This window comes from Heterodontus francisci, chromosome 14 (genome assembly GCF_036365525.1).
Source record: "Heterodontus francisci isolate sHetFra1 chromosome 14, sHetFra1.hap1, whole genome shotgun sequence".
Lineage (NCBI taxonomy): Eukaryota > Metazoa > Chordata > Chondrichthyes > Heterodontiformes > Heterodontidae > Heterodontus > Heterodontus francisci.
The window spans coordinates 40,827,444-40,841,269 of NC_090384.1; the positions used below are offsets into that span (position 1 = coordinate 40,827,444).

Here is a 13,826-nt window from a genome sequence, read left to right on the forward strand (position 1 = left end):
GCCCACCGAGTCTGTGCCGACCAACAACCATCCATTTATACTAATCCTACATTAATCCCATATTCTCTACCACATCTCCACCATTCTCCTACCACCTACCTACACTAGGGGCAATTTACATTGGCCAATTTACCTACCAACCTGCAAGTCTTTGGAGGTGGGAGGAAACCGGCGAAAACCCACGCAGTCACAGGGAGAACTTGCAAACTCTGCACAGGCAGTACCCAGAACTGAACCCGGGTCGCTGGAGCTGTGGGGCTGCGGCGCTAACCACTGCGCCACTGTGCCGCCAATCTGTCAATCATCATAAGCTTGGCCCTGACTGATTTTATATTGCATAAACCTTGTGTGTCTTGTTGGCTCTTTCAGGTGAGAAACTAAGGAAAGAGGGCCAACGGAAGTCAAATTCAGCAGCAGTCCAGACACCTGAGTAGCTTGTACTGAAACTTTTGGTAATTATCTGAGTCTAGCAGTTCAGTTAAGGCTCATAATGGGTGAAAAGATTTTGTGAGGTACTGAACATATCAGAAATGGGGCATTATGAAAGTGCTCCCCAATGACCATGCAGGACTAAACAGAGAGAGAGTAGATGATTTATGCTGATGTGTCTGTAAGTAAAGCCAGAAATCTGGAATTTTCTAAAAAAAAAGAACATTTCTTTCAATGCTGAAACATTGTCACCCATTACCAACATTGGCTTGTCTGAAAGACATTGCTAAAATTGAAGAACAAATCATAAACAGAGTTTGAAAGTGTACAGAGGAAATGCTAAACCCTTAAAATGCAGTGGTTAGACCACGCTAAGAATACTGTGTTCATTGTGGGCAATACTAAAAACAATACATGCATTGCTCTATTCTCATCTTAAATATTGATCAGTACTATCACAATCTTGCTATTTCTGCATCAAATAAAACTTACTTTGTCACACTTTAGGAGCCAGGCTTTGATGTTGCACTTTGATAATTGCATAATTATTTTTTTAAAAATCCAATCAGAAATAAGAAGGGAATGTACATACAGAAAGAGACAAAGGCAGCTGAAAACTGACCAAATGAAACCAAGAACACGTGACAGCAACAAATGAAACTTGGACAGTGAAGGGAATTTACTAATGAAAGCTTAACTAATTAAATAACTTCAAAAAATTTGTGAAGTTAGTTTGTCCACTAAACAATTACTGGTAAAAGTAACATTTATAATATTAAAAACTTGTTAAAAGTAATTAATTTTGGATAAAATGTTTATCTTTACTCAGAGATATTTCCATGGTGGAAATTCCTCAGAATGTTTTTGACTATGAAGTCTCCTTCTGTTTCCTGAGCCTTAAGCTCAATTTTGCAGTAATTGGTGAAATTTAGGTCGTTGCATTGAACTTAGCTGATTTTTTTTTTCTCTGTGACTGCATCAGTTTCTCTTGATTAGCTGCTAGTAATGTCAATCATGACAAGCCCTGCCATTTTCAATTTCGCTTGATAGAACCAACCCTAAGAAATCAAACTATTCATTTTTTTTTCATAAGTACCCATCCAAAACTCACTCTGCTCACTTCAATGGTCTTACTTGACTCTCTCTCCATATTCCCTTCTGTGCTTTTATGCGGATTTGCCCAGTTGCAAAGAATCCTTTCCATTCCACACTATCTTCTGTTCTTTTTGGCCTGCCCTGACACAGGTTTTTTTCAGGTCAGCACACCCTGGCATTTTTACTCATTGTCATAGTGCTCTTCCTGTGTTTGCCTATTTCACTGTAGTTTTCAGCTGAACTTGTGATACTGTGCCAAACACAGTAGGCAGGATTTTCCTTCTGGGGTCAGGACCCCGACATCAGTATCAAATCTGGGTCCCAATCCTGCATCATGTCGGGAATAGTCATGCAACAATGATTTTTGCAGGATTAGCCTATTAATGGCCAGAGGGCATGCTTGCGCAGGCTCTTAAAGCTCGAGAGCCAATAGGAGGCTGTCCAGCACTGAAGGAGCTGCAGTCTGCCCTTGCAAGTAAGGGAGAGAGAGGGTACCTCCATCTTGAGGCACCCTCTTAGCATTTTTTACAAAACTGAAGAAAAGAAATGGCCACAGCTGCTTGATCACCATTGTGGAGGAGAAACTCCTCTGTAGGGCTGCCTGTGTGCAGCTGTAGCCAGGTAGGCATGGCAGCTGTGGCAGGGGTGTGTGGGGGTACCTCAAATGATCCTGAAGCACTGTCTCCCTGGTCTACAGCCAGGAGGTCACCTCCAGGTGTCTGCTGTGCTCTTGATGGCGCGGGGGACCTTCACATCAATGCCCTTAATTGGCCTTTTAAACAAGTCAACAAGCTACCACTGCTTGTGGGCAGGTAGCTATTCCACAACTGACTCGATCTCCAGGAAAATGACAGGGAATCAGGACCGTGGCGGGGAACCGACACTCTGGCCAGTGTTGGGAGATTCCATGCCTGCCCTCCTCCGCTCCCGCCCCCACATCGGCTCCACAATTGTGCCTGGCGTTGCAAAATACAGTCAGCAAGCATAGTAACTAGAAGCTGGATACAACTTCCCAGCTCACCTGCTGGCATGTCCAGCTGGCCACCTTGACTATTTCCTGCCCTCAGTGCTTCTCAGACTTACTGCTTGCCTGCTAAGTCCGAGCGTTCCCTGTCGTACCGCTTGCTCACCTGAACTAAATGTTTTCCATCTCCTTTCCCACTTCAAGGGTGAGATTTTTACTCACACAAAACCCATTCACTTACAGAGTTAAAATCGAGCCCTAGACTGCCTGCTGATGAGTGCTACCAACCACTCTGCTCACTGACCTGACCAAAGCTCTCCATGGTCCACCAGCTTGCCTGCCTAGTCTACACATTTACTGTTTTGAGAGTGATATATGAGGGGACAGAGTGCAAGAAAACACGTGGGGAGAAGGAGGAGCAAAAGAGATGAGGAAGTGAAGGAGGAGAGGGAAAAGCAACATATTATTGAATGGCGGAGCAGGCTCGAAGGGCTGAGTGGCCTACTCCAGCTCCTAATTTGTATGTTTGTATATTCTTGATAAAGGAGGAAAGAAAGCAAGAAGTGACAGACGAGATATAGAAAGCTAGTTTAGCTATTTCCCGCATGCCATTGCTCATGGATAGTCAGGGGTACGGAGCACAATTTTAACATTTAGTGCTAAGACTAGAGCTTTGTTTGACCTGGTTTGCTCCTGAGTAATTTTACTCAGATTAAAAAAAATTATCTGAAATAAAGTTCCCAATTCATAGCTGAAATTGGCATCAGGTTGCTATGTAGATTTAAAATGCAGTTACCTCAAACTATTCTGGAAGTTTCCAATGTAAAGCAACTGGATGGATTACAAACAGCAGGTGCCAACACACAGACTTACTACCATATAGAAAAATGAAGACATTGATAATAGTTTAAAGGTGAACTGCTATCTGAAGAAAAGATGTTCAGATTCAGCTGTCCAAGTCTCATTTTCTGTCACTCTTACTTCCAGCTATCCTTACCCTGGTACCTTCCTGTGTAATTGCAGGAGATGTAAACCTGTCTCGGGTCCCAAATACTTCTCCCATGTGACACAAAAATAGCATGCACTTCCTTTAATCCAGTATACTCTGCTGCTCACAGTGGGATCTGCTCTGCACAGGGGAGATTAAATGTGGGTTAACATTTGCGATTGAGACTTTCAACAGAACACAACATTGGCAGGTGCCTGAGACTGTAAGACTGGTTTTTCCCTTCTTGGCACCAGTGGGCTGAATGTGTTCTGGTAGCATTTTAGATCTTAATGTCAAATCTATTCCATGTCTAATTTGCTTTTCTCCCCTTTCTCATTACACCCACCCCCCCCCACCCCCCACAACTTTTTATCTCATCTTTCTGATTGTGTGGGTCTCTCTCCCATGTCTTTAACTCTCCACTATTTGTACCTTTTGTATTTTCCTCCATCACCTCAGATCTGATCTTGCATATTTAACAGTTTTCTGTGAAATAGTTTGAAGTCATTCAATCCGTTAACTTTCTCTCTGAGATTGGCATATTTGTTCATGCTCTCTCCCTCCTCCTATCTCGTTCCAACCTTATGAAAATGCCTCCTTATCTTCAGTTCAGGTGAAGAGTGCACACCAAAATAGTACAACCTGCTGTCACTCTTTACAAATGCTGGTTGAATTGCTGTGTATTTCCAGCTTTCTCTGTTTTTATTCCAGATTCCCAGCATGAGCAGTATTATCTATTTTTTTAATTCATTTGTTTGATTGGCTTAAATCATTTGGAAAAATGAAGAAATGAAGAAATTCTTTGACAGTGTGATGGAATACAAGAAGACCCAGTTGCACTGAGAAAATCTTACTGATGAAATCTCAACATTTGGGAGTTCTTGTCCTCTCAAGAGTTTGGGACTGTTCGCTCAATTCTCAAAATTTAGGGAATCTCCTCCCCTCGCTCAGGGACTGGGGCCTCATCTCCCCTCCCTCACATACAAGGGCTCTTCTCCTCTCCCTTGGTTACAAGGGCTCTTCTACCCTCCCTCAGAATTCGGGAGGAGGCTGTCCTCCCTTTCTTCCTTCTTACCTTCACATGTGCTTCTGTCAGCCAGGAGTCGGAAACCAGCATGGCAGGAGCAGAGGTAGCTGCCAAACGTGTTGTGACAAGAATGGTGACACACCCGGCTCTCTCCGAGCCATCGGCACTCATTCACATCTGGAGGGGAAGAAAATCATAGTTGTCACATGGGGTCAATAACAAAGAGACAGTAACACCAGAATAAACCGAACACTGTGAGTATATGTGGGTAAACCAAGCAGGCATCAACCAAATCAGATCAATCAAATGTGTACTTCAGACTCTATGGAGTCAATTTTAGCCCAGCTCATCGGGTGAGAAACCCACAGGATTGGGTAGAAAGCGGTTTTGCCTGCATTTGACTCGATGTTGAGTAATATTGGGCTGGGGTGTACACCAACATTGGACTGATCATGTTAATATCGCAACCGGTGAGTTTGGTTAAAATTCAGACCTATATTTCTTTCACTATGTAGCCTCTTCCCCTTCCTTTTTTCTCCATTCCTCTTCTAAAAGCACTGTCTCACTGCTGGGATACTGCTCCCCAAACTCCAACTGATCTGGGTTGCTGACTCAGAGGAGTTACTGACCCCCAACTGTGTAACAGCTAGATTAATATCAAGAGATATAATCAGTAAAATCGGGTTCTCTTCAGTAATATGCAGTGGCCTGTGTGTATGTTTACACGTTAATTCATCTGAAAGGTACTGGTCCTGTATCTCCTTCATACCATTAACAATGCTGTTGTCATTTGTATGTACTGTGTAAACAACAATATTCTGCCACAATGGTAAGCTGCTTTATGTCACATCAAGTAAACATACAGAGCAATAGTTATGTTTCGATGCACTTAGTTCAATCAGCACAGCTTATCTTTGCTAAATAATATAACATAAAGATTTTTAAAACTGTTTCCTTTGAGCTAGGAAGAGGATAAGCACTCCTCCAGGCTCTACAAAGAAATTGAGGGCCCTGGGCATCCCTCCCCCAACCGCGATTGCCTTTCCCAGCCACTAACCTGACTGCCAGGACCTCCTGCCACATTCACCCAACTCCTGTCAGCTAGCTTGATGCCATTGCCTCCAGGTTCGGGTGTAAGTCCAGTTTTAAATGAGGCCTGGGAGTTAAAATGTCCTGGGCCTCATGTCGGCAAGTCGAGGGGTGGCTGATGCTTGCTCCACACATTCCCCCTCGTCTTCATCAGTTAAAATTGGCGACATGTAACTTACCTTGCCAAAATATTGAGGAGAAATGATAAGGCAGGTAAAGAGCAACTATTTCCACTGGTTGGGAAGTCTAGGACTAGGGGCCATAGTCAAAAAACTGGAGACAGATCTTTCAGGAGTGAAATTAGAAAACACTTCTACACACAAAGGTTGGTAGAAGTTTGGAACCCTCTTCCGCAAATGGCAATTGATGTTAGATCAATTGGTAATTTTAAATCTGAGATTGAGATTTTTGTTAACCAAAAGGTAGTAGGAATTTGGGGCAAGGGCAGGTATGTGGATTAGGTCACAAATCAGCCATAATCACACTGAATGGTGCAACAGGCTTCAAGGGGCTAAATGGCCTGCTCCTGTTCTTATGTTCTTATGGCCCTCTCCTGGGCCTAGTGGCCCTTTACAGGTTGGTCCCAGGCGAGGACAGCACCAGGCACCAAATTCGCGACACATCGAATAAGATGACACACTCATGTGGACCAGTGTCATCTAATTGCTTCTATTTTCCAGAATTTCTAACCCCTTAAACTCATCAAAAGTCCTCATGGCCTTCCTGTTTTAAAAAGTTCATCTCCAGTGCCAGATTTTAGTCAAAGTGACTATTTCCCATGCAACTGTGGAATCCAGGAGTGGATCTTGGCAATGACTCTTGCTGAGTTTAAATGAAATGTCACCCCATCTGAATCTACAGTTTCCAGCTCTCTTGTCCTGCGAATCTAAACCTTTGAGAGCTAAATTTACCTGAATAATAGTTCAAGGACCCTCCCCAATGCCCCCACCATGGGGGCATGGTCAGAAATCCCAAAATATCATATTGTTCTTCAATTGATTTTGATCTCCATTGTTGTATCAAAACGTTTCCTCATAACTCCGGTGGTGAGTTGCTGAAGTCTGAGCTTGCATGGAGTCTGGCATAGGTTAAGTCCACTTTGAATCAACCTGGCTACCTGGCTGATTGCACTCTGAGAAATGACATGTTGCCCACTCTCACAATTCCACAACGTTATGTGTAACTGCAGCAGCAACAGCAGCAAACTCTTTATCCAGACAACTTCACCACCACTGCCTCGAGTTCAGAATGACAAATTGTATGCTCTTGTGCCCTGCACAGAATGCTCATGCTGCACTGGGCTGTCTTTGATTGTGTGCCTTTGCTTGACTGAAGGTAACTCTCCAAGCTGACTCATTCTTATACTTTAATTTGCTCCCCAATAATAATCATAATTTTGTCCTTTCATACACTTATTTTACAATACATTAATCTTATCTAAGGGAGTTTTCATTCTAAAGAGAAAAGGATGAGGACCTTTTTCCACTTCATGTATTGATCTGTTCCGACCAATGTGAGTGTACCAAGATAACATTACACCCTGACTCTCATAAATCAGATGCCAACTGGTTTTTCACATGTGAACCATTAAAGGCTTTGTATAGGCTGACAGCACATGATTCACATTAAGGCAAGACTCCACAACAGCATTCAATCTCTCTGGCTGTGCTTCAAGATTCTCCCTTGGACCAACAATAGATTTCCCTGTGCCCTGCCTTGCCATATTTCAAGCACTGTAGGTCTGATGTTGCCCTTTTGAGACTATCTGAGGCTGCAGACTGTAATGAGTTCTTTAGGTTGTCTGATGCAACATAAATGAGATGCATGAAGTCCAGTTCTGCTGAAGATCTCAAACAGATTTATTAACAGCTAAACTATTATATACAGTACACAGCAAACTATTTACAGATCCTTCATCTGGGTGTTACAGTTGCAGAGGGACTCTGGCTTGTAGTGACAGGATCACATCCTGACAGCTTATTAGCATACTGAGATCTTAAAGGGACATCACTGTTAAGGCGATCATACAACATCCCCTTTCTTTCCAACGATAAGTCTTGTACGCTACAAGTAAAAACACATAAAATTAGATAACATCAAAATTAGTTATACAGGATACAGATTGTAAAATTTACGAGTATAGAAGCTTTATAGTCCGTTTCGGTGGTTTGACAACTCTTCCAGATCTTGTTATGGTATAACCTTCTGGGATATGGATTTCACCCTTGGCTGTTTTTGGTTTGCAGGCATGTTGTCAATGTGTTGGTTGATGTCCTGTTGTTCTGTCACATCCTCATCCTCAGAGTGTGGTCTTTCGAGTCCACTGTGCACAATTGGAGTATTGCACACTTCTCTTATTTGGCTTCGGTTCCTCCTCAACGCTTCTCCATTAGATGTTTTAATCTCGTAGGACCTAGGCTCACTGCATACTTTGGATATCTCTGCGGGTAACCATATTCTCATTGTGATGTGTATGACCCTGACATTTTGTCCTACATGTAGCCGAGGTAGTTCCGCCCCTGTGTGTCGGTCATGCACCATCTTCATTCTACCCTGTCTTTTGAGCAGTGTCTCCTGCATCTAGGAGGTGGAGCATGGCAACATGAAATCTTGTTTTGTTGTCCTACACTTTAGGATAAATGCTTTGACTGTGCGGACCATTCGCTCGGCAAGATTATTAGATCTAGGGTAATGCAGTGAGGACGTCACCTAGTTTACACCCCATTTGCTGCACGTATCCCTGAAAGGTTTGCCCGTATACTGTGGCCCATTGTCAGAAATGATTTCTTCAGGTGCACTGACTGAACTGAATATGGCACTCAATGTATCTGCGACGACCGCGCTTGAGGTGTCTTTTACCTGTCTGATAATTGGAAATTTGGAGAAATAATCGGTGAGTAAGATAAAGTCATCTCCATTAATGGAAAACAGATCAGTGGCTATTTTGGACCAATGGACTGATGGAATCTTGTGAGGGTGTAGAAGATTCTTTATGTTGTTGTGGCTGGTGGCTCTGACATGCCTCACTAACCTTTCGATGTCATTGTTGAACACGGCCAATAAACTGTGTCTCGTGCTATAATAAAAACAAGAAATGCTGGAACCACTCAGCAGGTCTGGCAGCATCTGTGGAAAGAGAAGCAGAGTTAACGTGTCGGGTCAGTGACCCTTCTTCGGAACTGACAAATATTAGAAATGTCACAGGTTATAAGCAAGTGAGGTGGGGTTGGGGCAAGAGATAACAAAGGAGAAGGTGTAGATTGGACAAGGCCACATAGCTGACCAAAAGGTCATGGAGCAAAGGCAAACAATATGCTAATTATTTATTTATTTATTTAGAGATACAGCACTGAAACAGGCCCTTCGGCCCACCGAGTCTGAGCCGAGCAACAACCACCCATTTATGCTAACCCTACAGTAATCCCATATTCCCTACCTACACTAGGGGCAATTTATAACAGCCAATTTACCTATCACCTGCAAGTCTTTGGATGTGGGAGGAAATAGTCTGTTGAAAGACAAAGCATTAGTACAGATAAGGTGTTAATGGACTGAATATTGAACAGCAGCAAGTGCAACATTTCTAATATTTGTCAGTTCCGAAGAAGTGTTACTGACCCAGCACGTTAACTCTGCTTCTCTTTCCACAGATGCTGCCAGACCTGCTGAGTGGTTCCAGCATTTCTTGTTTTTATTTCAGATTTCCAGCATCTGCAGTATTTTGCTTTTATTTTAGTGTCTCGTGCGCTCTATACCCATATGGCTTTGGTGAAGTTGTGAGAAGATGTCCTGTTGGATAGTTTTGGGCACAATCACTTGTTTTCCCTTGAAGGTGTCGCCTCTTGAGATCTCTTAGCTAGGTGTACCGATCATAATCAATGTTTAGCATCCAACATGGAGAAGAATTTGGTTCCTGTGAATTTGGGTTTCAATTCCTCTAATGTTGGAATCTTGTGGGGGCATCTCCTTAGGGAGAGGTTTAGATGCCTTGGATCTCGACATACCCTGATTGCTCCATCCTTCTTTAGTACGCACGTAATTGAGCTGCACCAGTCTGTGTGATGATGCACACGAGGAATGATGCCATTGCATTCCATGTCATCCAACTCGCACTTACGCTTGTCTTGTATGTGCACGCTGCACCTTCTGGGAGGGTCAAATGACAGAATTGCATCCTCTCTGAGGTGCAGTACAGCATTGTCTTTGAAATCTCCTGTCTGGGTACGTTTTAGGTCATTGACTGACTCAATGCGGGTACCCTTGGTCGCTTCTGTTCTAATGGGTACCTTGGTGACCTCGTGGATAGTCATGATGTTAAGGTCCTTACATGCTGGTCGTCTACTGCTGGCCCACTCTTGTCTACCCAGTAAAGTATTTGAGGTTTCCATTCCAACTTGCCATAGCTGCATTGCATTGTTAGTGTGCCACTGCAAGGGATGGGTGACCCATTGCATGCAGATAACTTTGCAGTTGTCAGTTGTATCATTAATTTCCAATGACTCCGGTACATATTCTTCAGGATTCTGACTGGCAGGATATTGTGTGTTTGCCAACTTTCTTTGGACAAGTGATGTTAATGGTAGCAAAAGCTTCTTGTTGTTTGACTTCATCAACACAATGTGTCAGGTTCACAATGTGAAATGCCTGCTCGTCTTCTGGCTGAGAATCACTCCACTCTGAGTCTTATCTCAGGTCTGTTTCGCTGTAGACTTTGTGTATCGGATTGCATTTGCGCAGGTTTCTGAGTTCTTCTTGCTGCTGATGCCCTGTTTCTGGGCCTGTCTTCTGTTTATTTATGTCCTACTGTGACTTCTGACTGCATCTTTGGAGCCAGATTTTTTGCACAGGAGGGCCCAGTCTCCTTTTGCATCACACAGCTTGCATAGGTCTCAAAATGCAGGATAGCTTTGCTATGAGTGGGACAAACCACACTTACCACACAGCTTGCTCACTCTTTTTGACATGGATGTGGTATCAATAGTGTTGGCAGCACCTAGTGCTTGCAGATGCTGTTGTCCAGCTACAATGGTTTCGTATTTGCTACAATCTCCTAGCAGCACATCAATGCTTTGACCTTTCTTTTACCCCCAAGAGGTATTTCTGAAATGCTTCAATGGGTGTTGAGACAATCTCCAGCTCCATTAGTCACTCTGACAGCTCAGTTTTATTTTTATTTATTTATTTATTTAGAGATACAGCACTGAAACAGGCCCTTCGGCCCACCGAGTCTGTGCCGACCATCAACCACCCATTTATACTAATCCTACACTAATCCCATATTTCTACCACATCCCCACCTGTCCCTCCATTCCCCTACCACCTACCTATACTAGGGGCAATTTATAATGGCCAATTTACCTATCAACCTGCAAGTCTTTTGGTGGTGGGAGGAAACCGGAGCACCCGGCGAAAACCCATGCAGACACAGGGAGAACTTGCAAACTCCACACAGGCAGTACCCAGAATCGAACCCAGGTCGCTGGAGCTGTGAGGCTGCGGTGCTAACCACTGCGCCACTGTACAGAGTTTCTGAGAAATCGCATTTGTTGTGCTTGCTACGGCATCTGCTGATGAATTGATCTATTGATTCCTGTGGCTGCTGCTTGTAGCACATCAATTCCAGGTGGTGAATTCTAAAATCCACTCTTAACCTGAGCTGATCTTCCAGGACTTTTTACATCTTTGTGGGATCTTTCTGAGCCTCTTCAGATAAGCCTGGGGTATTAGAAGAAGAGCAAAGAACAGTACAGCACAGGAACAGGCCATTCGGCCCTCCAAGCCTCCGCCGATCTTGATGCCTGCCTAAACTAAAACCTTCTGCACTTCCGGGGACCCTATCCCTCTATTCCCATCCTATTCATGTATTTGTCAAGATGCCTCTTAAACATCGCTATCGTACCGACTTCCACCACCTCTCCCGGCAGCAAGTTCCAGGCACTCACCACCCTCTGTGTAAAGAACTTGCCTTGATTCTGTGTAATCCATCATTTCCAACTGCTATTAGTATTTTAAAAGCCTGCTTCTCTGGTATAACAATCACTTGGTCTGTGAAGCATAACTGCGTTCTTTGTTTAAAAAGTTTGAACTCGGATAGGATATCAATGGCCTTCCAGTTCATGCTGGGAAATTTTTTATCCCTCTTTCTGCTGTTCTTTGGCTTTCCAGTCTTTATTTAACATTGTTCTATTCACCCTACGCTGTTTCCCTTTTAAGAAATTCTCTGTTATTTAGAATAGCAACTTGGATGGAGAGTAACAGGTGTTTGAGACTGTTCTGTGTTTATTTTTGCTTCCAGCACTTAAGCTTGTCTGTTTACACAGCTATTCAATAGGCAGTTCAATTGCTTTTTTTTGCTAGAGTTTGTTTATGTACTTCATGCTTGAGTGGTTGAATGGTTTTTTTAAACTTTGACTGCGTGAATGGGTCTCTGCAGTGTTTAGAGGTTTCCTGTGCTTTTGCTATCAGATGCATCCTAAAATGGTGCTGACCTTGATCAGCCTGGGAGAGGAATCAGGTTTTCCTCATTTTGTTTTTTTTAACTGAGATTCCTCGACCATCGGCACAATGACTCACCCGTTCGCAGTAATTTATTTGCAGCCTGTCGTTCTGTGCTCTGTCTTCTGGAGCTGGAGGTAAGTCCTTTCTTCTTTCCACATTTACTTGCTCCCTTTTAGCTGTAGGGTCATTTTCAAAGCTGTTTTACCTGTGGTCTTCAAATTGGATTTTGTCCTTTCACCACAGCTGCCACCATATACTGAGTTCTTTATGTTGTCTGACGCAACATGAATGGGATGCGTGGATTCCAGTTCTGCTGAAGATCTCAAACATGTTTATTAGCAGCTAAACTATTCTATGCAGTACAGAACAAACTAATTACAGAACCTTCGTCTGGGTGTTATAGTTGCAGAGTGACTCTGGCTGGTAGTCATATGACTTCCTCCTGGCAGTTAGCTCATTAGCATACTGAGATCTTTAAAGGGACATCACTCTTAAGGTGATCATACAACACAGATGATTCCTGTCTGACTACCTTCCAGCTGGCCAATGTGGCTGACTCACTCTCCCACTCATTCAATGGTCTGGAAGCTCGTGAGACTGTAAAATTTCAGCCATTTATTTAGAACTTTTTTTTTTTGTTACCATAGGTCAGAAATAACTTCTAGAAATCCCATGATCACCATGCCCGATTTATTAAAAATTAATTTATGGGATGTGGGCATCGCTGGAAAGTTCCAGGATTTTGACCCAGTGTCAGTGAAGGAGTAGCAATATATTTCCACATCAAGATGGTGTGTGACTTGCAGAATGAAAGATTGGCATTTATATAGTGTTTTGCATGAATTCTGGATGACTCAGAACATTTTACAGCGAATCAATTACTTTGAACTGTAGTCACTGCTATAATGTAGGAAATGTAGAAGCCACTTTGTGCACAAAGACAGCCCAGTGCAGCACCTCCAGTTTGTGCAGCGCACAAAAGCCGACAATTTGTCACTCTGAACTCCAGGCAGTGGTGGTGAAGTTGTCTGGGTAAAGAGGTTGCTGCTGCTGCTGCAATTACACATAATCTTGTGGAACTGTGTGAGTAGGCAGCGGATCTCCCACCTGTCATTTCTCAGACTGCAATCTGCCAGGAAGCCAGGCCAATTCAGCTAACTCCCAAAAACAGCAATGTGTTAATTTTTTCTGGTAACGTCGATGGAGAAATCGGAGGTGTTCCCATGCTCCTACTGCCCTTGTCCTTCTAGGAGGTAGAGGTCGCAGATTTTGGAGGCAGTCTCAAAGAAGGCTTGACATGTTGCTGCAGTGCATCTTGTAGATGGTAGACATTGCAGCCACATTATGCTTGTGGCAGGGATAGGCACCAACATATTGCACCAAGGACATTTGACAAAATTATTGACTCAGTCATGGACATGGGGGCAATTAATCTGTATGTAAAGTGTATAGCCAATCTAATGCCATCAAAACACTGACCGATTTAAAACACATTTCTCCCTATAAATAAAGTAGCTAATTATGTAGACATCAATGGAGAACAACACAACTGTATTAGCTAGCTAGCAAGCAAAGTATGCAATGCCATTGCGAATTACTTTTGTTGACAGATTAGAGCTAGATACACCATATCACAGGGTGGTAGGTGGACCTTATCGGATGACCTCTGTGGATTCAGGAGTGCAAATTCATCCAATAAACCATGAAACTCAAGGAGAGAATTGCTATTGTGGTTA

General features: G+C 43.2%; 1 protein-coding gene across 2 annotated transcripts in view; it reads right to left on the reverse strand.

Annotated features, from left to right (window-relative positions):
* The window catches only part of LOC137377283 (kielin/chordin-like protein), a 455,612-nt gene that overhangs the window by 181,397 nt on the left and 260,389 nt on the right, over positions 1 to 13,826 (reverse strand). For both annotated transcript variants that reach the window (XM_068046829.1, XM_068046830.1), the window contains exon 9: positions 4,552 to 4,680. In XM_068046829.1, coding sequence (XP_067902930.1) covers positions 4,552 to 4,680 — 129 coding nt within the window. The remainder of the gene's footprint in view (positions 1 to 4,551; positions 4,681 to 13,826) is intronic.